Source organism: Archocentrus centrarchus, chromosome 23, assembly GCF_007364275.1.
Source record: "Archocentrus centrarchus isolate MPI-CPG fArcCen1 chromosome 23, fArcCen1, whole genome shotgun sequence".
Taxonomy (NCBI): Eukaryota; Metazoa; Chordata; class Actinopteri; order Cichliformes; family Cichlidae; genus Archocentrus; species Archocentrus centrarchus.
The window spans coordinates 8,869,310-8,892,163 of record NC_044368.1 but is presented as its reverse complement, the minus strand read 5'-3'; the positions used below and the strand labels follow the sequence as shown (position 1 = coordinate 8,892,163).

Below are 22,854 nucleotides of genomic sequence, written 5' to 3'. Positions count from 1 at the left end.
AATTCAGGGTCAAAGCGAGACTGAAGCCTATTCCAGCTGTCATAGGGTGAGAGGCAGCATACACCCTGGACAGGTCAACAGTCTATTACAGGGCTGACAGGGGTACCAGAAGCTCAGAATAAGGGTCAATAGCAAAATAAGCTGCATAGAAGATTAGGCAAGTTTTTCATGGGAGTAGCCCACAGACACACATTTAAATGAATGTGTGCCTTGTACTGATTTTTGATAATAAATGCATGAAAAGTCAGGCAAAAAAAAGTCAGCATCCACTCTACATTGTTGGCTATTTTGTAGCAGTCTTATACTAAATATAATTTGGCTTCAAAAGCAGTCCACTTTGTCTCACACTGTTTCACTTCGCAGGCGTCCAACTTTAACCCAGTAACCTGCACTGGCTGGACAAGAGGAGCGCTTGTGACCGTGGCACTGGTGGCCATGGTGACTATTTTCAGCTCACTATGGATGGAGGAGAAAGCCTAACGGGCCACGAGCAGGTCTTGTTTGTCAATACGTGTTTGCTAATGAGTGAGAATTACTGCTAACTGTTTTCTCTTGCTGTTTACTTTACTCTTCCTTTTTTTAAAAATATATAAACTGTTTCTAATGAGCGGTACTGAAGTTGACAGTAAAGACGACAACCTCTTTGGCAATGTAAATTAAAAGAAATAGAAAAATATACTGTAAAATTTGTTAGACTAAATTGTTTAAATCAGTTTTACAGTGTTGCCTAAGAAGTAGGCCAGTTTATTGTAGCAGTGGCATGTTGATTCATGTCAAAAAAAACATCTTGATTGGACTGTTGCTGGCCTGCAGTCTTTTGTATCCAGATTTGTTTCTTACTGGTTTAAGAGGCCAAATTTTTTTCAAAAGATATGTAGCATTGCTTAGTGTACAATGAAGGGAGCTGGACTTTCTGTTTAAGACTGGAAACTGCTTTTTCATGCAAATAAACTTTTAATGACAAAATGTGACAGCCTCCTTAATTTAAAAAAAAAAATCCTTAATTACACACTTCTATACAGACAAGAAGCAACCACAGAAGCTTGCAGGCTTGATAGGTCTTTGCTCCCTGCATCATCAGTCTTCATATGTGGTGACTTCTACATGGTTGTATGTTTTGTAAGCCTTCCTGTTGCACTTCTGAAGCGTGGCGCCCAGCTGCCTTCCAGGTCCGACTTCGTAGGTGTGGGGGAAATTCTGTCCCTGCGTCCTCTCGTAGATCTCGTGAAGAGTTTGCTCCCATTTCACAGGCGACACCAGCTGCTTAACCAGCTGTCTGCGCACGTGGCTCTCGTTCATGTAGCGTTTGCCATCCACGTTGGAGTACACGCTGATCTCGGGACGTCGCACCTGAATGGGAAGGTGACAAGTTGTGAGTCACACATGGATCTGGTCCTTAGTAGGTTCAAAACTGAGGTTAATGCAACCTTGGATGAACAACAACACATGGCATATTACACCAAATATATATTTAACAAATACTAAGCACAGGTGCAGGAGCAGTGTCTGAAAAACTAAGTACACCCCACGATTCAGTAGCTTGTAGAACCACGTTTAGCAGTAATAACTTAAAATAATAGCTGTTTTGCCTTTTGCCAAGTGCATTTGATTAGCATTTAATCACCTGGCTGCTACTTTCCCTTGTAATTCCTATGAAAGCAGTAAGGATGCACTCAGTTTTTTGCACACTGCTGCTACAGTGGGTTTTGGGTGGGTGGGTTATCTTATGAAAACATCAAGGCCGGTGTGGCTTTACAAAGTAAGTGGCTTCATTTTTCAGAGAATATTTAGATCCTTATATGAGAAGGTGGTTGACTGACCTCGACCTGCCGGAGCACCTCTCTGAGGGGCTCAGTAGCTGAGGCCATCAGCTCAGTATGGAAAGCCCCACTGACTGGGAGAGGTCTGGTTCTCATGAACTGCAGATGCCGGGAGTTCTGCTGGAGGAAATCCAGAGCCTGGGAAAACAAGCAGACTTTGAAGTAAGCAAAAATCATAAGAGTAGCTCTGACAACTTCAATGATGGCTGAGAGAAGACAGAAAATAGGGCACAATAGATTCACTGTATATTAAAGCAGCAAAAAATATATGTAGGTGTTACCTGCTGGTGCCCTGCGATGACCCTGCCATCTGGAAACAGGTAGTTAGCCACAGAGCACACTGGCTTCTCTATCCCGAGACTCTTGCAGTGCTCTTTTGCCTGCAGACAGGCATAATTATACTGAGCCTGGGGTCTACCAATGACTGACAGCATCCCACTGGGAACCAGCTCTGAGGCCTTCTGCATGGCCTCTGCTCGCACCTTCACTGCATACAGCACTAAAAGACACAAAAGAAGTAAATAGGGAACATTAACCAAAGTTACATAGAAAACACTTTTTACTGATGCAAAAGAAAAAAAAAAATACACGTTTACCTTCTGCAAAGTTCATGGCACCAGAAAAGACAAGAGCAGCAAATTCTCCAACACTGAAACCTGCAGCAGCGACGCACGTCTCAATGGCCTGTGGACAGAAGGAAACAAGATGTAAATGAGTAATTAACAACATTTCTATCATATACAGATAAACAGACACAAAGAACAAAATTAAAATTTGCACTTTTTTCATTTGAAGGATGTCCAGAGGCCTGAAAAGGCAGGATTGAGTATTTCACAGGAAAAAGCATGAGAGCATGAGCTCAGAAAACACTGCTGCTGGCAAATGCAAAAATATCATTTGCTTTGTAGGTTATGTTGCAAACGGCTGCATAAAAAAAACAAAAAACAAAATAAATTATAAATATTTTTGAAAGCCACCAGTGTGGAGATAAATAAAGTATAAATTTAAAATATGATGATCACAAACTCTAATATTTCTTTGGACCATCTTTAGCTTTGGTAACTGGTACTTACACAGCATTTGTCTACACTATTTGAGGACTCAAATATGCTTTCTTACTACAAGCCTCATTCATCCACAAAGGCACTTCTTTTTGAAAGAAAAGACTGATATCTAGATCAACATGCAGGAAACAGTGGTACAAAAGAGAGAAACTGCCACACTGGAGAACACATAACCTGCAGTTATAGCCCTCCTTCCTCTAAAAGGTGGTTCAAATACTGTGTTGGCAGATATTTATCTGGAAGTTACCTTTGGGTTTTCTTGGTTGAGTCTCTCCACTGCAGCCAGGGAGGTGACAAACACCGCCGGCTGACAGTGAACCGTTTTCTGCAGCTCCTCCTCGGGTCCCTCCAGACACAGAGACAACAGGTCGTAACCGAGGATCTTGTGTGCCACGGTGAACATTTCTTTAACGTTGGGGTATTTCAGAAGTCCTTTGCCCATGCCCACAAACTGACTGCCCTGGCCGGGGAAGAGGAGCACGGAGCAGCCGCTGGGATCTTTTCTGGGTCTCCGCTCAGATGCCGCGGCTGGCTGGCTGTCCGGAAGAGAAGAGGGGGCTTCAGGCGGAGGAGAGTGAGCTCCAGCAGGGGAGCCGGGCTTGTTGGTGGACAGTGTCCTGCTCAGAGAGACCATCGACCTGACCTTCCCTCTGCAGGCTCCTGCCATGCTGACTGCCACTGACGCCAGCATGAGCTTTTCCTCACCTAACAACGTTTCCACGGGTTAAATAAGACGTACAGTCCGCCCGGATAAACTGCAATCAACAAGAGTCAACTTTGACTCAACTCAACTCTCATCTCTGGTCGGCATGACAGATCACAGGGAGTCGCCATATTGTTTATACGTAGAGTTTATCCTCGTTAACTTCCGGTTGATTTTCAGACTCTCCCATGCTGCAGCGCCACCTCAGGTCAAACTATGTAATGATTTAAATTTTCATGTTTTTCCTTTCTGTGCTTTGTTTTGAATAAACAATATCATTAAACCAAAATGATATTGTATCTATAAAATGAAAATAATAATAGCTTTAAAGAACACAGAGACATTTGAGGGGCTTCACTGATTTGCATTTACTTTTTAAACTAAGCTTAAACATCTAAAATAACTTTAATCTGTACGCAAACTGGAATCAAATTCTAACTTTAACCCTAAGTCTTAATTTTCAGTCCTTTCACAAACTAAAAAAATTGAAGACGGGCCCAAAACTCTCAGCTTTTACACTTTCTCCAACCATCCTCACTAGGGCAGCTGGACAAGTATAAACACACACACACACACACACACACACACACACACACACACACACACACACACACACACACACACACCATCCGTCCGTCCATCCATCCATCCATTCTCTTCTGCTTAACCTGTTCAGGGTTGCGCGGGCTTGCCATACAAAGCAAAATAAAAATTAAACAGTTAAATAAAAATTAAAAAAATGAATAAATGGCAAATAATAAATGACAAAATGAATAAATGTTACATATATACTGCAAAAAGCTAAAAAAGATTGGAAAGGAAATTTATTCATATTCTTACTCACAGATGGAGTGCATAGTTTTAAAAAATCATAAGCAAAGAAATAATACAGATCACCAGTAATATACAGTATAGAAACATTTTTATAGTTAAAAGTGAATAAAAAGTTACACCCTTCAATTTATTGCTATATAGTCTGTAAATTCAATCCATGTAACAATCCGTTCTCTGTTAATATAATAGCTAAAACATTTTTACAGATTTTTTTTAAATACTCTCTGGCAGAAAAATCATTTTTTAAATGACCCCAATAAACATCGAGTATATACAAATATATCTTTGATAAGTGAACACTGGCTGTCACAATGACCTATTAATTTACTCCAAAATAATTTACTGCGAAATATGTTACATTAAAAAAAATGCTGTAATCCCCAAAGTGAACTGAAAACAATCCAAAAAAAATTTGCTAAGTTAAAGTATACTTTTTACTATATAAAATCGTATAATTTGGGGGTAGATTAAAAAAATACACAAAAAGAGAGAGCAGAGCTAGAAGAGAGTTTCATCTTAACTAAAAATAAATTCTGACTCCTGATTGGTTTTAATTCATGTTGTAGCAAAATTCAAATGGATACTAAGGAAAACAACAAAGATCACAAATTTGCTTTATTACTCATTAATAAACTTTATTGTACAAAACTGTAAATCTCAGTTGGTCTTAGTCGGATGTGTTTTCATTAAATCTTGAATCACACTGTGCTCATTGTCATCACTCTCTTAGTGTGCAAATCAAATATAAATTCATTACAAAACATTTTTCCCTTAACTCTCAATCTTCAGTGTTACTCAAAAGAAGAATTTCTATGCTTTTTAAAATGTCCGCGATCACATTTGTCCGTTGGCTTCTCTCTGTGACTCGTATGATTCATCGGACAGGTTGGCCGCCTCCAGCTGAAGCTCCAGGCTCTCGTTATCGTCTCTGTCCTGAGCGGCTCTTATCTTAAACTTAGTGATGAACTCATTGCTGGCCAGCGCTCCCTCCTTTCTGGGGCACGTAGGTTTTGATAACAGGCGGCTTTCCAAACGCTCTACAAAGAAAAATTGCAAAACATCATCTTATTTGGTATGCTTATGTGCACTTTGGGGAAAACTGGAATCTAAGCGTTCGCTCAAAGATTGTACAACATTTCTCTTTTTAAAATCAAAAGACTATTCAGAAGCTTTTTACAATGACTGCTAAAGTCTAACTATTACAGATAGAAGCTTATTCTGTAGATTAAAGTAATTAGTATGTAGTTTCTTTATAATTAATAACTGATATTTTCACAGAAAATATGCACATTTCAAATTTAAATGGTATTCTTATTTGCTAATAAGAAATCTTATGAAGTAGTTATTTGAACCTCATACAGATGAGAAATCAGGCTGCTGAAGTGCTGACCAGTAAAACTCTCTCTTAAAATTTACTTTTTCCATTTTGTGTTAATTGTTTTTTTTAATATGATTCACAAAGTCAGAAGTTACCACCACTGCCACTGCCAGCTTCCTCTTTTTTTCCATTAGAGAGGATATTTGCTGACAATAAGATTAACCCAAGCCCTTAAAATCTAATTTTGTATTAAACATTTCCTCTTGGGTAATTTTTTAATGAACACCAGCTTCTAGTACTGAAAAAAGAAGCCAACATGAAAGGCTAAAAACTGCATTTTTTTTACAGGCCACCAGGGGGGGATAGATCTGGTCACAAAAAGACTTTGAGTCCTATAGAAGTCTATTGGAAAAAAATCTTCTACCTGGAATAAGGTGAACACTTTTCTGAGAAGTTTAAGGGCTCAGTCATTTATTTTGGGCTATATTCAATAACAGACTGGCATATGTGGCATAATAAATTGTTCATCTAGTAAATTTTGGTCATTCTAAATGTGAGAAGGAGGGAGGATGATTCAGGGTATGCTCACTGGCTAAGGACCTGTGAGCGTGTAGTTTAACAGTCATGCACTTCACTCACCAGATCTAATTTCAAAACACCAAGACGGTGGCTGTGAAAATACTCAACTCCAGATTTCACAACTGGACTTTAACAATGTCACAGTAGATATGTCCATTTTGTGTGGTGTTTACAGTTAAAAAGCCTCAACTTCCATGCCAAAATGTTTACAGCCTGCCCCAAAAACTTTATTGATCTCTTCAGCTTTTCTCCTTGTGACATGTTTAATTAATTAATTCAAATCAAACAATATCTTTTGACATGTTTGGGGGTTTGGTGCCTTTTGAGCATTTTAATTTAATTATCTGACAAATTATCTGGCCTGTTCTGCTATTAACTGTACTAAAGTCTGCCCAAAAAGTCTGTGCTGCAGATTTTTCATTGAGTGAAATTCTAGTATTATTTTATTTATATATAATCTCTTAGAGGTGGGTATTGGGGTTGGCTTGCTCACCAAGATAGCTAGTCTTAGCAGTCCAAATGTAGTTACTTTTGGCTTCAAAAAAATCCAACATGGCCAAACTTGAGGATTTTGACTGGTACTACCATATTTTATATACAGCCTATTGCCTCAAACAAACCAGGCAAAGAGGATGCAGCACCTGCAGGAGTAATGGGTGTCATCAGTCGGTTCAGCTGGACGTTCCAGTGCCGTACATGTTGACTGGCATTCCTCAGCTTCTCCTGAACCTCCTGGAAACAGAAACCATACAGGAGTGTTTGTCAGTGTCATTCTGGAAGAGCATTAAATAGCATGCTGCTCAGAAAGGTAGTCAAAACAAAATGTCTCACCTCCAGGTGCTGGTGGCTTCTTTGGCGAGATGCCTGCAGATCCTGAAGCTCCTGAGAGGCAGAGTGGAGGGCTGAGGGGGTATCATCATCGGGACTGCTGTCTGAGAGCTCCTGTATGGGGCTGAGGTTTTGCAGGGCCCGCTGCTGCTCCTGAAGGAGCTGGAACTGCTTCCTCTTCTCATCTTCAGCCTCCAGCAACCTGGAGGAGGGAAGAAAGGAAAGAAGCAACTGAACATGTCAATACTTTCCAGAGGCATCTTTATCTGAGACGTCCATCAAAATATTAAAAAGCACAGCAATAAAAGGAGTTATAAAACCGTTGTTACCTCTCCAGCTCCAGTCTGGCCCTCTCCTCCTCTAGCCGAGCCTGGATCTCCATGTTAAGAGCAGCTTCCAGTTGCTGCTGTGTCAGCTCCAACTCTTTGATCCTCTTCTTCTGTTGCTCAGCCTCCTTTGCCTTCTCCTGCATCTCAGCCTGCATGCTGTCTTTCATCTGTGCACACACACACCCACAGGCACACAACGAGATGCACCAACAGAGCGGAATAAACTGACCTATTCCTGAATCACCTTTTCCAGGAATCTCATAACCATTTCTCCAAATCACTAAAGATTAGGCATGAATTGTATAATGATAATCAGTGTTTTCTGCAGTTCTCAAAGATCATAGTCAATGAGGTGGACTCTAAATCGTATTTCAGAAGAACTGTGCATAAATGTTGTCATCTGGCAAACTTTTTCTTACCATCTCAGCCTCTTTCAGCTGTCTTTCCAGTTCCATCTGCACCTCCCTCTGTTTCCTCCTCTCTCTCTCCTCTGCCTCCCTTCGGCGAGTTTCCAGTTCCCGTGCATGCTGTGAAACACAGATGGAGGAGCAATTATTCGGTTGGTGTTTTCACCTCTGGCCTCCAGGCGGCACTTCTTTGTATTTACCTTCAAATAGAGTACACGAAGACTTAACATGCAAAAACCTCTAAACCTGCCTGACTTTTAGTTTTAATCACATATATTTTAAAATAAATCTGTATTCAGGTTCAGCACGTTCAGTTTAATTGCAATTAAAAAAAAGGTTATTAGTTACTGAATGAAATCTCTTAGCAGGATTCAAAATGAAACACTGAACAAACTGGTAAACGATAACCACGCAGTAGAAACACATACAATGGCACAAAATGACATTGACATTGTGTGTGGTTGTACAACTTACTGACAAACAGTAACAGAATAGAGTAATAGAAAAATTACACAATAACTACACTGAGTTGCTGCCATGTGACTGAAGAGATATTTGCATTAATGAGCAGCTGCATGGATGTACCTAATAAAGTGTAAAAAGATACTTTTTAAATGGACAAACTGAAGCATGCATCTCACTATGGCAAACCCTCAGTGCCAATTTGAATGAGTTAAAATAGATTTGTGGCAAATAATGAGTTAAAATAGATTTGTGGCAAATGATGTAATTACACAAATATTAAAATTAATGAATGGTTCTTTTAGCACTCACTTACTTTTATGATGTTTTCAATCTCTAAATCCTGTTTGCTTTTCTCTTTTTCCACCTTCTCTGTCTCTTGGATAGTCATGTCATCAGACTGGCTGCCCCGGCTGCTGCAGCTGCTGCGGGCACTCCGGCTGCGTTCCCGCTGACTGTTTTCCCGCTGGATCCGTCTCTTCAGTTTAAGTTCGTGGTGAAGGGAAGACTTTCCCTCACTCTGAAGACGGAGGGCTGTTTGAATGGCTGAATGGTGGGAAAAATGCATAAAGATCATCTTCATTACTTCCATTACTGATTATTCTGTAGATGATTTTCTTGATTAATTAAAAGGAGTAATACTATCTGACAACTTCCAAAAGCCCAAAGTAATGTCCTTAAATTACTTGTAACATCTGTTCAACAGTCAAAACCAAAAAAGATTTTATTTACTATAATATATTGTGAGCTGCATTTTTTACAGTTTTTTTGTTTTGTTTTGCGTTTGTTTTTTTACTCTCATAGTGAGTACAAGAACAAAGATTTAGAGATTTCAGCAGGTGTTCTTTTGTTAGTCATTGATTCTTTTTTCTAGACACCTACAACTCCTTGCAAGAATAGCAAAAGTCCTGGATTTTCTCTATTTGTAGACAGACAGCACGTCTATAATGCATCTTCTAAGGCCCAATGGAAGTTAATGTGATTGAGGTACAGTTCACAGCAGCCTTTATAGAGCTCGTTACCCCGCCCCGGAGGGTGGACGGGGTACTGTTTTCAGTATGTCTGTCTGTTAACAATATTACAGCAAAACTATCAGTCTGATTCATACCAAATTTGCATGAAACATGGCCAGCGACCCTGAGATCACCTAATTAGATTTTTGTCATAATTGGAACAAGGTCAGAGGTCAAGTTTTTCTGAAAATCTTGTGAACGTGATAACTCGAGAACGATGTGAGGTAGGATGTTCAAATTCATACCACAGATGTATCTACAAATTATCTTGGACGGGTTCAAATCTATGTGGACTTATGTGTTATCTCTGTGATTCAGTGTTTGGAGAGTGACACGTTAGTGAGACGGACAACATTCAAATCAGCTAATCAGCTAAGGTTTATTGTGCCTGGCAGCAGTTTCATAATTTGTTGGGACAAAGGCACAATTTGTGTAGTTTTGCCTCTGTACACACCACAGTGGATTTTAAATAAAACAATCAAGATGTGATTGAAGTGCAGACTTCACTGTTTTACAGTCATTTTTATACATGGTCCTCCATTTTCAAAGTAATCAAACAATTGACTGACAAGCAGTTTCATGGCCAAGTGAGTCCCGTTCCCTTGTTGTTTCATGACAAATGAAGCAGATATAATAACCAGGTCACTAATGCATACTGACAATGTGACTGCTGATAGAAATAGCAGGAGGAACTGTGAAGTGTACAGGGCTATACTCTCTGCTCATATTCTGCCAAATGCTGCAAAACTGATCTGTGCCTTTGTCCAAAACTGTATTTCATTATTTATAGATCTGGTCACCTCTTAACTTACTAGTTATCTACGCAGTAATTCTGGTTTGCTTTTATAGCTGACTAAAGAGTGTTTTCTTAATTACGGGCAAAAGAAATAAAAATAATCAGCATCTAAAGAAACACAAACTGTCTGACAAGTGACCTCAATATTCCAGTAAGATGCCAGAATTCTTCATACGCGCTACGTCAAGTCAGCTTCAGTACATTTCAGCACAGTACACCAACAATCACACACATTATAAGTCTGTGGAGCTGATTTGCGACTTTGTGATTCTGCTCATACACATCAACACACCTTGAGTCCACTCCACCTTTTGTTTCTGGTCAGGAGCGCTCATCTCATAGGTTTTACTGTGGGTTTTCACACAGAACAGGCAGCGTTTCCCCTCCCTGTCTGGAATAGACTGAAACAGAAAGAGGAGGCAGACAAACACAAAGGAAAATATGTGTAGGTCACAGTATTAGTAGGTAAAGGGTTAAGCATGCTGAGTTTTCCTCACCAACCTCTACAACACAGTTGTGATCCAGCTGGATCTCCCCTCTTTTGTCTTTTAAGTCCTCACTGACGTAGTAAGCCATGGAGGACGGCTTCAGCACAAACCAGCGCTCAGTCCAGTTCCTACGCACATGACCCTTTTTCCACATGTAACCCTGCAAAACAAGGGATCAATTGAAGAACAAAGAAAGACAAAAATGTCGAGAGCAGGCAAATTGGCTCCAGTGACATAATAACAGCATAACTCACTCTCTTGAGAACACTGTGATACATCTCCAGAAACACCTCATTTAAAGCCAGACTGAAGGCCTCAGCACTGGTGACCCTCAGCAGCCGGCCTGTACCCATGTCTTCCAGGAAGGTCCACACAGACATTCCCTCTTCCCACACTGTAGCATCCTGGGATAGCAAGTCGTCCATGGGATTCCCATCCCACTCCTGACTCATCGCAGTGGAGATTTTCTTGAGGAGATACTCCACCTAAAACCATTCAAATATTTGAACAGTTTACACATCACAAAACGCAAATTTTAATAGTAAATCTGATGCTCCACGCAGACCGTTTTGCTAACATTGACTTAACACAGATTGTATGCTGTAGTATCTTAATATCGCTTCAATTACTGCACGGCTTCTACAGAAGCCGTTTATTTTTATCTCTGTCGACAGGAAACCAAAAACATTATGGAGGAAGTGCAGGAAGGAAAAGCCTCATTAACTAACTTACTTGCACTTGCATTTTCCTCCTGTGAAAATCTTGAAATCGTCCTAACACTGTCAGGACACAAGTATCATATTTCTTTTTTGGGATTTGGGGATAGCAGTGCCTAAAACCTTCAGATGTTGCTGGTGTTTGTTCCTCTAACTCTTTTTATGTGTCTAAGAAACATAAAGGAAGATTTTTTTTATTGACCCTTATTTCTTTTAATTAAAATGTGAGCTGTTTAGCTTGCTGTACAATGTATAATTCTTTGTGCTTACAGTGTACAAATTACATTAAATATTATTATTATGGATGTGAACTTTTACCTCCTCTGGTATCATCACCAGTGGGTATCGGTCCTCTGACAGGAGGTTGAATAAACAGAAGAGCTTGAAGCAGTCTCTCTCTGATAGCAGTCTCCCCTGTGGCACCCCTCTGAAGTTCTTCTTCTTGGTCATCGTCCAGCACAGGTCATCAAATTTCTCCTTATCAAACATTCCCTCTTTGACCTGGAAGTGCAGAACTGGAAATGCTCAAAACTGAAACTAAAACTACACTTTGTTGAACAGTTTTACAGGAGATTATTTCTTTCCTGAGGGGTATACTGTGAAGGAAGTTCAGCACTACCTGGCTTTGTGTTAGCTGGCTTGAAAAAAAAACCCTAAAATCCCAGTCAGAGATGACGGGTAACATGACGGTGGTTATCAACTTTCTCTGTTAACTCACGCTTTCTGCTTCTGACTCTGTGCGCACTTACATAAAAGGCGGCTCAGCTGAGGACTGCGTACTCCAGTCAGAATAAACAGGTCATAAACATCTTTAAAGATTATAGAAACAATATAACAGTAAAATGCAACACTGCTGCAAATAAGACTAGAGAGTGTTGCAGAAGGTCGTTAATCTTGTAAATTCATGCTAATCACAAACACGATTACAAATGTGACTCATCAGTCTGGAAACACAATTTTCTTATCTGTGTTCCAGTAGCTGCAACTCCAGCAGTGTAAAAAGGATTTAGCATCATTAGCACCAAACATAAAAATATCTCTACATCTCCTGCATCACCAACTGAGTACATGGAAATTCCAGTGTCAATGTGACACACAGCTGCTGTGGTGCTAGGAAGGTACAAGTTGTATACACTAACGGCCCATTTTATCAGGTACACATGTTCAGCTGCAAATGTTTAATCGGCCAGTCACATGGCAGTAGATCAATGCATTTAGGTGTGTAGACATGGTCAAGATAACCTGCCAAAGCACAAATTGAGCATCAGAATTGGAAAGAAAGGTGATCCAAGTGACTCTGAATGTGGCATGGTTGTTGGTCTGAGTTTTTCAGAAACTGCTTATTTACTGGGATTTTCCTACACAACCATCTTTAGGGTTTATAGAGAATGGCCAAAAGAAGGGAAACTATCCAGTGAGCAGCAAAAGAAACCCCTGTTGATGAGAAGCGCGGAGTGCTTCAAGCCAATAGAAAGTCAACAATGACTGAAATAACTACTCATTACAACTAAGGTATACAGAAGAGCATCTCTGAACATATGACACAGCCAAACACTGAAGCAGATGGGCTACAGCAGAAGAAGCAAACACTCCTGTCTGCTAAGAACAGGAAACTGAGGCTACAATTCACAGAGGCTCACCAAAACTTTTATGGCACAGTTTGGGCTCCTTAGTAACGACTAAGCATCATTTAAACACCACAGGCTACCAGAGTAATTGTTGCTGACCATGTCCATCCCTTTATGACCAGTCTACCCATTTTCTGATGGCTGCTTCCAACAGATTAATGCACCACATCACAAAGCTCAAATTGTCTCCAACTGGTTTCTTCAACATGTCAGTGAGTTCACTGTACTCAAATGGCCTCCAAAGTTTATCTTAAAGGCTGAATGAGGAACACAAGATTTTCATTTTCCAGATCCCCTGATACGTCCAAAACCAATTGGACCAAGTGGTTCCCAAAATGAAGACTTTAATTTAGGAAAAAATAAGTCAAAATGATTTTTTTTAGTTAGCTGGGCACTGTAGCTTTTTGCAAATGTCACTCAAAACTGAATAAATACTATATTAAAAATAGGAATGTCTATCATCTGTCATCTTAACACACATTACTGCACAATCAGCTGCAGAACAGTGTAAACATAGACGTCAGTGCCACAAGTTAATAATCACGGTAATAAAGGGCAAAGGTAGAGCTAATTGATGTGTTTGTAAGAGTTTAAAAAATTCTACAGTACAAAAGAATGAGATGTTTAATATCTTGGACATGGACACAAAACTGGTATATAAAACATCTCCTAAGTTATTCATGTCCTGCATGCGATCTGCTCTTAACGTGAGACCATAGACAGGCTACATTACGCGCCGTGTGTGTGGTAAAACACATGATTAGACTGATTAGACGATTACTTTATGCGGTGCAAATGTTTTTTCCTGCCACTAATTTACAACACAAACACAAGTATAAATGCAGCTGAAGAAAAACTTTTTTTTTTTTTTTTTTACCTTATCCAGTATATATCTGCTGAGATAGGGCATGTAGCCATGATTAGACACTGGACCATCATCATCATCCTGGAAATGCTCCTCCAGAGCAACTGGATCATGTGGAATGTTCAGCACTGTGTACAAGTTGTGAGAGAGCACCTGAGGAAGAAATACAGGGATACAGTAAATGTGTCATGAAGAGAGGACCCAAAAGCAGGACGCGTAGGCAAACAGGTATCACTTATCACTCAAGCTGGCGGCACAAAGCATAGGAAAATTTAATAAAAGAAAACGGAGCCCTCGAGAATATACAACAAAACACTAATTCACTCTAGGAAACACTACTATAGGGAGAACGCAAACTTGACCCCTGACAAAAGAGACTCTACACAATAGGGAGGAAGACAAACGGAAAAACACCGGGAGGACTAAACTCAAAAGCCACTGGGAACTTAAGAATACATAAGGAGAACACATGAAACAATAAAAAAATCAAACCAAGAACGAACTAGGAAGAAACAAATGCACTAAGGAATATAAGAAACAATATAACATAAAATATACCAGAGGCCACGAAGGCAAATAAACTACCTACAAAAGTCCATTAAACTTAAGAAATATTGTGTCACTTTGCATGTATAAAATTCAGCACACAGCCTCGGTTTGACTCCTGCACACTCCCTGTTTCTTCATATATCCACAAACCAATGCACACAAGCAGAGGCAGCCAGTCATCGGTGACTAAACGTGTCAGGACAGCTTTCTTCTCTTTCCCTGGATTCTTCTCACCAAACAGGGGTCAGTCCGGTATGCATGCAGGGTGTGGAGGGAAACCAAAGTCTCAGATAAAATCAAATCTACTGAGGGGAAAAGAACGCAAAACACGATGTCTGTCTTTTATTTAGAAATCCTGACAGTTTTGTGTGGTGTCAAGGCCACAGGATAAGATTGGACTTTGAACTCCAACTCACATTTCAGCTCCAGTGCGAGCAAGTTACACGTCTGACAGTGTGAAAATATCTGGATTTGTGTACGAGCTTTTAATATGTTTGTGTGTTTAATGTTCCTCTGATTACAACACGAATTCACGCAATGTTACACAATATACCACCATACGTACAGATCAATAGCGGTGGATTCTGACTTCAGACACAAAGTAATATAAAAAGCAAAACTGCGACGAATAAAGCGTTTGGTTGAGTGAGCCTCTGTGCTCTCCAGTGGACGCCCCTTGGTCTGAGTTTCCTGATCTTAAAACGTCTCACATTAAAATTTTCCTTACCTTTAACTGCGATTTGGAAACTTTGCCGCACTTTTCCACGTCCAGCGACGTGAAAGCGTACCAAATGGACTTGAGGAGTTCGGATTTTAGGTCCATTTTTGGAGACCGGCGGGGTAGCGCAAAACTACATTTCCGAAGCGGTGCGCAGCGGCTTTACGCAGCGACGGGTGAGCGTCCGTGTGGCGAGAACTGCCAAGTAAAATGTGGAGCAGAGCACAGACAGCGGTGCAAACTACAAAGGGCCAAAAGTAAGCAGATGCGGGGCTGACTTAAAGAGCGTCGAGACAAAACCTGGAGTTCCACACGTTCCTGCACGCCTCACCTCTCATAATTCAACCAAACGATTTAAACTAGTGAAGAAAAAGAGACACATTTTATTTCTTTACTGCCTAAACCCTCCAACGACGTGGATCTCAACAGTATGAATACATTTACACGGCAAACTTAGACGACTAGATCGTATTTACAGAACTGGATCAAAGTTATTTCTCCAGAGAGGGTGGGTTTCTAAATTCCTCAAAGCGCCGCCAGCCAAAAGCCAAATCCAAACAGGAGGGTTGCTATCAGATTCAGGAGACTCGCAAAAGGACGCAACCATCTGGATATAGAGCCTAAGCCCATCTTTATTTGAGCAGGTTAAAAAACTTAAAAGTTTAGAGATGCCACAATATACAGCCTGTAGCAACAGCCTGCGAAACCGAAGCACTCAAGCTTATAATTATTAGTAGAAAGGTTCTAATATTTAGCTCACTTATTTTATTAATGTTGTTTATTTTTCCACTGTTCCTACTGTGTTTTTGTGCTATGCAGAGCTGAGACCATAACTTAGATATCTATTTTGTGCCTGGTGAGCGTTTGATTTCATGCAGTGCAAGTAATGAATAATAGGCCTGATTTCAGACCTTTAATCCAATCCAAGTGGGCTGGAAACAGAGCATGAAAAGTTGGTGGTTTGTCTGAATTCAGGTGTTTAAATCTCCCTCAAAGCTCATCTTTCCTGTGATGAAACTGGAGGTGGGGGCGTGGCCTAACCTCAGGCAAAATAGGATAAAACAAGCACAGCCTAATCAGACAGAAACCTTATTAGAGCACAATGTAGGCTAATCAATAGCATAATTAGGACATGAAAATGGTTGTCATTGTTCAGAGGTCAGTCTAAACTCTCTCTACTATCTACTAGCCATATATGCTGGTTTTAAGGTAAATTTGGGGGTAACATGAAAGCAGCATTTAAATTTTCCGGTTCTATCATATTTTTGTGCTCTATGAACCAATCAATGCTGGCTCAGGCTGCTGTGTGTCGTTGCCCTCATCGGTGCATATGCTGCAGCCTAACTGTTGTCTCCCTTCAAGGACAGATCTAATCACTATCGTCTCAGGTGCATGGCAGAAATGAGATGTCACTCAGTTAGCCATAATTCAGAATTACCAGGCCAGAAGTCCCGGTGAAATGAGAATTTACCACTTTGGCACACGTCCAGAATGGCCTTTCTAATGAAAAAAAGATATCGAGCTGCTTCTATAGCTCTTTAAAATGCAAGCATGAGGTACCACATGAAAGATGACGGCTATTAATCTCCATTAAAGAGAAAAACACATTAGAACCCCAAAGTGCTTCACCAGATGTTTATTAGACATGAATACTGCATTACAAGATTTTATCAATTTAATATAATCAAGAGCAACAGACCTTGGCAATCAATATTATATCTCTTATTGATGCAAATATTTTCTTTGTTTATTATTGATATAGATTACAGTGTAGGTCATGCTTGCTTGCACTGCTGGTAATTATTACAATTAATTATACATTATTAAATTTTGAAGGTTTTTCATACATTACATTTATCATAACAATGATAAGGCAGGAACGGGGAGATGTACTATAATGATGAGGCTGAAAGGGTTTCACATAATTTCAGTGCATAATAATCCTAAAACATGTACAGTTAAACACATTCACATTCATCAAAGATACAGCAAAGACATTCATGTACTTTCTTTATACTTTGCACATATCTCACAAATATGATGCTAAGCTAAGAGTTTGATGTAGAAGAAGAGCAAGAAAAATGCTTATGTGACCCAGCTTCTTGCTCTTTCATGCTAGTAGTGGGTGTTTTTCTTCAAAGCTTTCATTAATGTGCTTCAGAACATTTAACAACACAGTAACATCTGGAAGAAACCAGTCAAAAACAGTCATAATTTTACAAATGCCCTGACCAAAGCGCTTGACTCAGTGGAAATTAGTAAGGTCTATTGGGTGTATAAACAACATAAAATACCAGAGAGCAATATTAAGCAGCACAGTGTAATCTCTGAGATGGAAAAACTAAATGAAGTAGATACAAGCATCTGTGAGCACAGCCAGACTAAACAATCAAAGTGGAAAACAGCTGGTGAACATTCCTGTGCATTCAGGGCTGAGGTGTGCCAGAGGTGAAAAAGTCCAAGGATCAAATGTGTAATACTGTAGACAAAGAGGTATATTATTTCATGCCATCATTTAAACACTTCTTCATTAATTCATATAGCAGAGTGGGAGGAAATATCTCACTGTGCTGCCACGAGGTGAGATCTTAAGTCTGTTGCCCAAACCCAGTTTTTGGCACAGAGACTACTTCCATCAATCATCCTGAGGCCAGTGAGTGTAATACAACTGCAAAGTGAAAAGTGACCCTAAATGATCCAAAATTGACCCACAAAAAAGGAATTTGACTTAAACTGCTGAAGGATGATACGAGAAGAACAGTAAAGGTGGACAGTGGAGGAACTGATGAGCTGTTAAGATGTCTCTAATTTAAATGCTCAGCTGGAGCCATGTTTGATTCCTTTCCTCATGTTTTATGAACACAGGTTTGTATCTTTGACTGTTTTGTAAAAGAATGATATGTCATATGTTTGGAAGAGTTTTAGAGCCACAGAAGCCTCAAAAAGCCTACAAACACCTCGGCCTTTTCAGACTTTCAAACTCTATTTCGCTCAAATGGCATTGTTCATTCCCAATCCACCCAGGAGCTAGCCTCATTCATTAATGTATTAATGTGCTACTACACGTCGATGCTGCCTGGGTGCCAGTTTATTGGCTAACAGACAAGCCAGGGCTATGCCTCCAATCTGTGTGAAGGCTAATCCCAACACAGTGGCAGCAATGTGGAAGACGTTATCGTTGACCAAGCTGAAGACTTTGCGGAAGCAGCCGTGGGGATGGATTCCCGCTGCAGCCACGCTGTCACCATCATCTGCCAGAAGAGGACGATTCTTGCAACCCTTTCTCCTCACACAGCAGCTGTCGGGCAGGGACACCAAGGTGCCGTTCTCAGTGGGCAGGAAATTCATATGCTGGATAGCCCAGTCAGACATGAGCCAGTCGCGCCAACCATCAGCTCCACAACACTTCAAAGCCCTCTGCAGGCTGTCTAGAGCGTCGGCACGGCCTTCATCCTCTGTGTAACCCGCCACTGCTCGCTGTAAGCCACTGCGAAATCCACCAGCAATGTCTTCACGGTAGAAGAGGCCCGACAGTCCTGCTGCCAAACCGGCTACAAGTGCAGCAAGTTGAAAGAACCCATAAGCCCTTAGAACGCAGGGCAGGTTTGCAGCTACACCCAGACAACCCAGGAAGCCCCAGGCGGTGATGGCAGCACCTGTGGACAGAAAGATAAGTGGGGCATTGGGGTAGTGGTTGGCGGACAGCATCATGTAGTCCGCCAGGGAAATTTGCGCCCACACACCCAGGGTGAAGATAGCCAATCCAGCTGCCCAGAAGAGGCAGCTGAAGGCTAGGAGACCCAGACGCAGGAGGTGCATGACTCCCACAGGGCGGCAGCAGGGGGGGCCAGCAACCACAGGTGGAGGTGCAGGGGGCGCCAGGGAGGCTTCTGAGCACACGGACAAGGACAGACGTTGATGCTGCAGGCTGAGCTGCTCCTCTTGCCCTTGGTGTGGAGGCAGCAGGTAGCCAGGGATGGCAGAGGGTCGACGAGGAAGAGGAGGTGGAGTCAACAAGTCCAGACTCCGTGGAGAAGACAGTCGTCGTACAGCTAGCTGCTCATGCTCCCAGTCCAAAGCTCGTCTGCAGGGGCTCGGCCGAGCTGACAGCGAGTCATAAGGCAGTGCAGAGCTCATGATCCTGGCTTTATCTACTTGCCTCTCTCTCCGTTACACACTCTCCCTCTCTCTTCGTTCCTCTATCAGTGCCTTCACCCTCGTCCTTCTGCAACACACACAGCACTCCTCCCACCGCTTTATGACTGTTTATTAATCCACCACCAACAAAACCATCGCCAGCTGGACTGTAAATCACATTGATGGTGTCGCATTGAGTCGTTATCTGCATCCACAGCCGCCCTGTTTCCGCCTTGTTTATCTGTCTATTTTGAGGGTCTTTTCCACCTGCTTGGTCACCAGTACTCCAAAGTCCTCTGCTGACAGTCACATCCCAACAACTGCCTGCTCGCTGCTGCCCTGATCAAGTGATTGCAGTGGGAATGGAGCTAGAATCAACCGATGCACACCCTCTCTCGGTGTGGAGGATACATCCCTTGGACTTTTACTGCTTTCCATTTATAGAAGAAATGACTCCAGTATCAGTGTAGTAAAAGCTTATTTTTAGAGTCTTAAAACACCCTTATGTACTAAATATGTAGAGTTTAATACTGAAAAATAAATAACAGTCTATTCAGCATCATCAGAACTGCACTGATGTTTTGATTGTGGCACAAAAAAAAATTGTGGTGATGTATTCTGATGACGTTCAATAGAAAAAAAAAGTATTTAAGATATAAAATGAGCAAAAGGCTAAAAATAGAAAACCATTCCCTCAGCTATTATTATTCCACTTCAGTTAGTCTCCCATTAAACAACAGGGACAGTTTTATTCTGGTGATTCCTGCTTGGCATGGCCTCTTCACCAATCACCTACCTGCCTAGTCAGAGATAATTAAAACCTCTTGGTTAATTAACCACATTCACCTGCCTCTTTTTTCCCTAATAACCATAACACTGACATGATGGCAGTGAGGGGAATACACAGAAAAACTGGCTGGAAAAGACTACAGTCTCATTTTCAGTTTCTCAGTTTTTTTTTATTCTTCATCTTAAACTTTCCAGTTGAGGGCACTTGTATATAATAAGAAAACTTGTTTAAAAAAAAAGAAAAAAATCAGAATTTGTAAAAAGTTTTCAGCTCTCTTGTGTAGAGATAATATTTCCCCAAAAGCTGAGACGCTGAATCGTCAAATCTTAAACAAATTGTTTTGGTGCTTGAAATGTTTTTTTTTTGTTTTTTTTTAACCAAAGTCTAACAAACTGCAAAAATAGTGGACTATGTCAGTAAAGGTGTATAGCAAATAAAATAAAAGTTTTGATATCAGCTAATGCAGCAATCTTAAACTGTAGGGGTGCAACACACAGACATGCATATGTGCTAATTAGTGCTAAATAATAGACAAAGAAAAAACTAGAATTTCACTCACCAAAACTGAAGAGTTTTTTGATAGTCCGTACCACACATACAGGGGCTTCATTTGTAAAAGGCGCTAACACCATAAAAAAAGGCAGAAAGTTCCAGGTGACTAACAGGGGTGAGGCCTAACCAGTACTGGTTTTAGCAGCCTGTGTTGAGACACATGTCAGTCAAAGAGACCACCCCCTAATTCCAGTGTCCAGTAACCTCATTAGAGCCATAATTAAGGGGAAAATTACCTGTAAAGGCCAAAACAGTTTTTGTAACATGCTGTGGGTATGCTTTGTAATGTTGTAATGTTGGGAAATATGGAGACTGACATGCTTCTGGAGCCAGCCTCAAGTGGTTATTAGAGGAACTGCAGAGTCAGTTCAGTAAATGGAGCTAACATGATGCAGTCTGGTTACAACCACAAATATGTTTTATTCTACTGAGTATTAGAAGTAAAGAACAATGCCTCACACAGCCTTTGTTTTAAATTCACCTTTGTAAGATAAAGGAGTTAGGGGATGGCAGCCAGTGGGCCAAAGCACTGTGAGACATATGAGTGGCAGTGAATTCTTCATCTATAATATCATTTAACATTATATAGTTGTATTTACAATGATGCACTGACGAGAACAACACTGCATTCCCCAGCAAAATGGAATCTAGGACCCCTTGCCACCCTCATAATTTCTGCCCACTGTTGATATGACAGTTTAATTTTTGCTTGGGGCACAGGAGGGCCAGTCAGATTTATGGGAAGGATCAGGTTTTTGCCACGCTACTTATTTGCGGTAACCTCTGCAGCTGTATATGGATGCAGCCTATCCATAACTCAAACACCATTATTAAGTTTACAGACGATACGACTGGCATCGGCCTCCTAACCCACGACAAAGAGAATGATTACAGGCATGAGGTTCACAATCTGACATTATGGTGTTCTTAAGAGTTCTTCTGGATTACAAAGAAAAATCACACACAGACACACCCCTATACATCATTACAGAGAGCATCCTCACAAAATGCATGACAGTCTGGTACAGCAGCAGCACCAAAGCCTGTGCACCACATGAGGTCCATATAACTGCAATTTTGTCATAAAATCACTGAATCATTGAGAATTCTCAAATGTTTTATTGCAGTAGTAGAAAGAACAGCACGGGTGTGCACACCTGCTGAATGCATCAAAAATGTAGTCTAAATTTAGGATTTATGTTTCCTTGGATGATTCCCTTCTCAAATTATTTCTCTCCAACAGCATCAGCTCTCAATTAGCATTTGAGGAGTACTACCCAGAAAAAATTGGCGGACAGATTGCTTTTTACCACAGACAGCTGGAGGTCTGTGAAGGAAATGAGGCTATGTTTATAATACTATAACCATCAACTTAGTGACTCATTTAGTTTTATGTAAACTGCAGACAGAAATGAAGAAGGCACATCACCTGAAATGCAAAATAAATTTTCAAGGGCACCTCTACAGCTCCTTGAAAACATAACAGCAGCTAAAGAATCTGCCTGTAGAAACAGATGATGTAAAAACATCATCCCAGGGAACACCACAAAAACAAATTGCTAGATTAAAAGAAAGTTGCCTGTTAATATGGACAAATTAATGAACAGGTTGGGGTCAAGGGGTCTCTGATCTTGTCTTGTATATGGCACAAATTGAGACGCTGAGGGGAAAAAGCTGAAACAAAGACAGACACAAACTGTGACAAACAGGACACAAAAAACCTAAACGAGCAACAAAAAGTTGGGGTGCAGTAATGATCAATGAGGTACAAAACAAGCATAAAATGATGCAAAATAACATATGAAATGAAAAGACACAAAATGGATACAAACTGATACATATTAATCAAAATGTTGCAAAACATCAGCAAAGTCCTCAAAACTAAAAAATCTATGTGGCTGTCAGCCTCTCTGTGGGATGAGTGGGGAGGACTTTCAGACGTTTGTCCAGAGGCGCTGAACTTTCATGATCCATCCATGCTTGTTCAGGTGGTGTATGATCAGGTGTTGTACCGAAAATGCTTCAACTGTTTCATCTTGTTAGTTTATTGAGGCCTAAATGGAAGAAACTTGGTGGTAAGTGGTAAGTTTTACTAATGAGCAGAATAATCACTACAGATTAAGCTGATGGTGGTGACTAAAAACGTATTTCTACATGGTTATTATAAAGGGAGGATGTACACATCTCACTGCATTTCACAATAATGCATTCTGTAACTGCTGAGATATCAACCTCTAATTTCCTGTCATTGTTATTCA

General features: G+C 40.7%; 3 protein-coding genes across 3 annotated transcripts; all 3 read right to left on the bottom strand.

The window, feature by feature from the left end:
- Window positions 1–934: 934 nt before the first annotated feature.
- mcat (malonyl CoA:ACP acyltransferase (mitochondrial)) lies at window positions 935–3,756 on the bottom strand. Its single transcript, XM_030720364.1, has 5 exons — window positions 3,132–3,756; window positions 2,417–2,504; window positions 2,102–2,319; window positions 1,821–1,958; window positions 935–1,350 (listed from the first exon to the last, which is right to left on the bottom strand). Exons 1-5 carry the CDS (start codon window positions 3,573–3,575, stop codon window positions 1,078–1,080), a joined length of 1,161 nt encoding a protein of 386 aa, XP_030576224.1. The 5' UTR covers window positions 3,576–3,756; the 3' UTR covers window positions 935–1,077.
- Window positions 3,757–4,439: 683 nt separating this feature from the next.
- Window positions 4,440–15,617, bottom strand: def6c (DEF6 guanine nucleotide exchange factor c). Its single transcript, XM_030720148.1, has 12 exons — window positions 15,127–15,617; window positions 13,863–14,003; window positions 11,676–11,858; window positions 10,896–11,126; window positions 10,655–10,801; window positions 10,446–10,554; window positions 8,661–8,890; window positions 7,895–8,002; window positions 7,476–7,642; window positions 7,150–7,348; window positions 6,960–7,050; window positions 4,440–5,458 (listed from the first exon to the last, which is right to left on the bottom strand). Exons 1-12 carry the CDS (start codon window positions 15,220–15,222, stop codon window positions 5,256–5,258), a joined length of 1,905 nt encoding a protein of 634 aa, XP_030576008.1. The 5' UTR covers window positions 15,223–15,617; the 3' UTR covers window positions 4,440–5,255.
- A 2,440-nt stretch (window positions 15,618–18,057) lies between these two features.
- LOC115773482 (tetraspanin-7-like) lies at window positions 18,058–19,254 on the bottom strand. Its single transcript, XM_030720236.1, has one exon. It carries the CDS (start codon window positions 19,252–19,254, stop codon window positions 18,166–18,168), a length of 1,089 nt encoding a protein of 362 aa, XP_030576096.1. The 3' UTR covers window positions 18,058–18,165.
- Window positions 19,255–22,854: the final 3,600 nt, after the last annotated feature.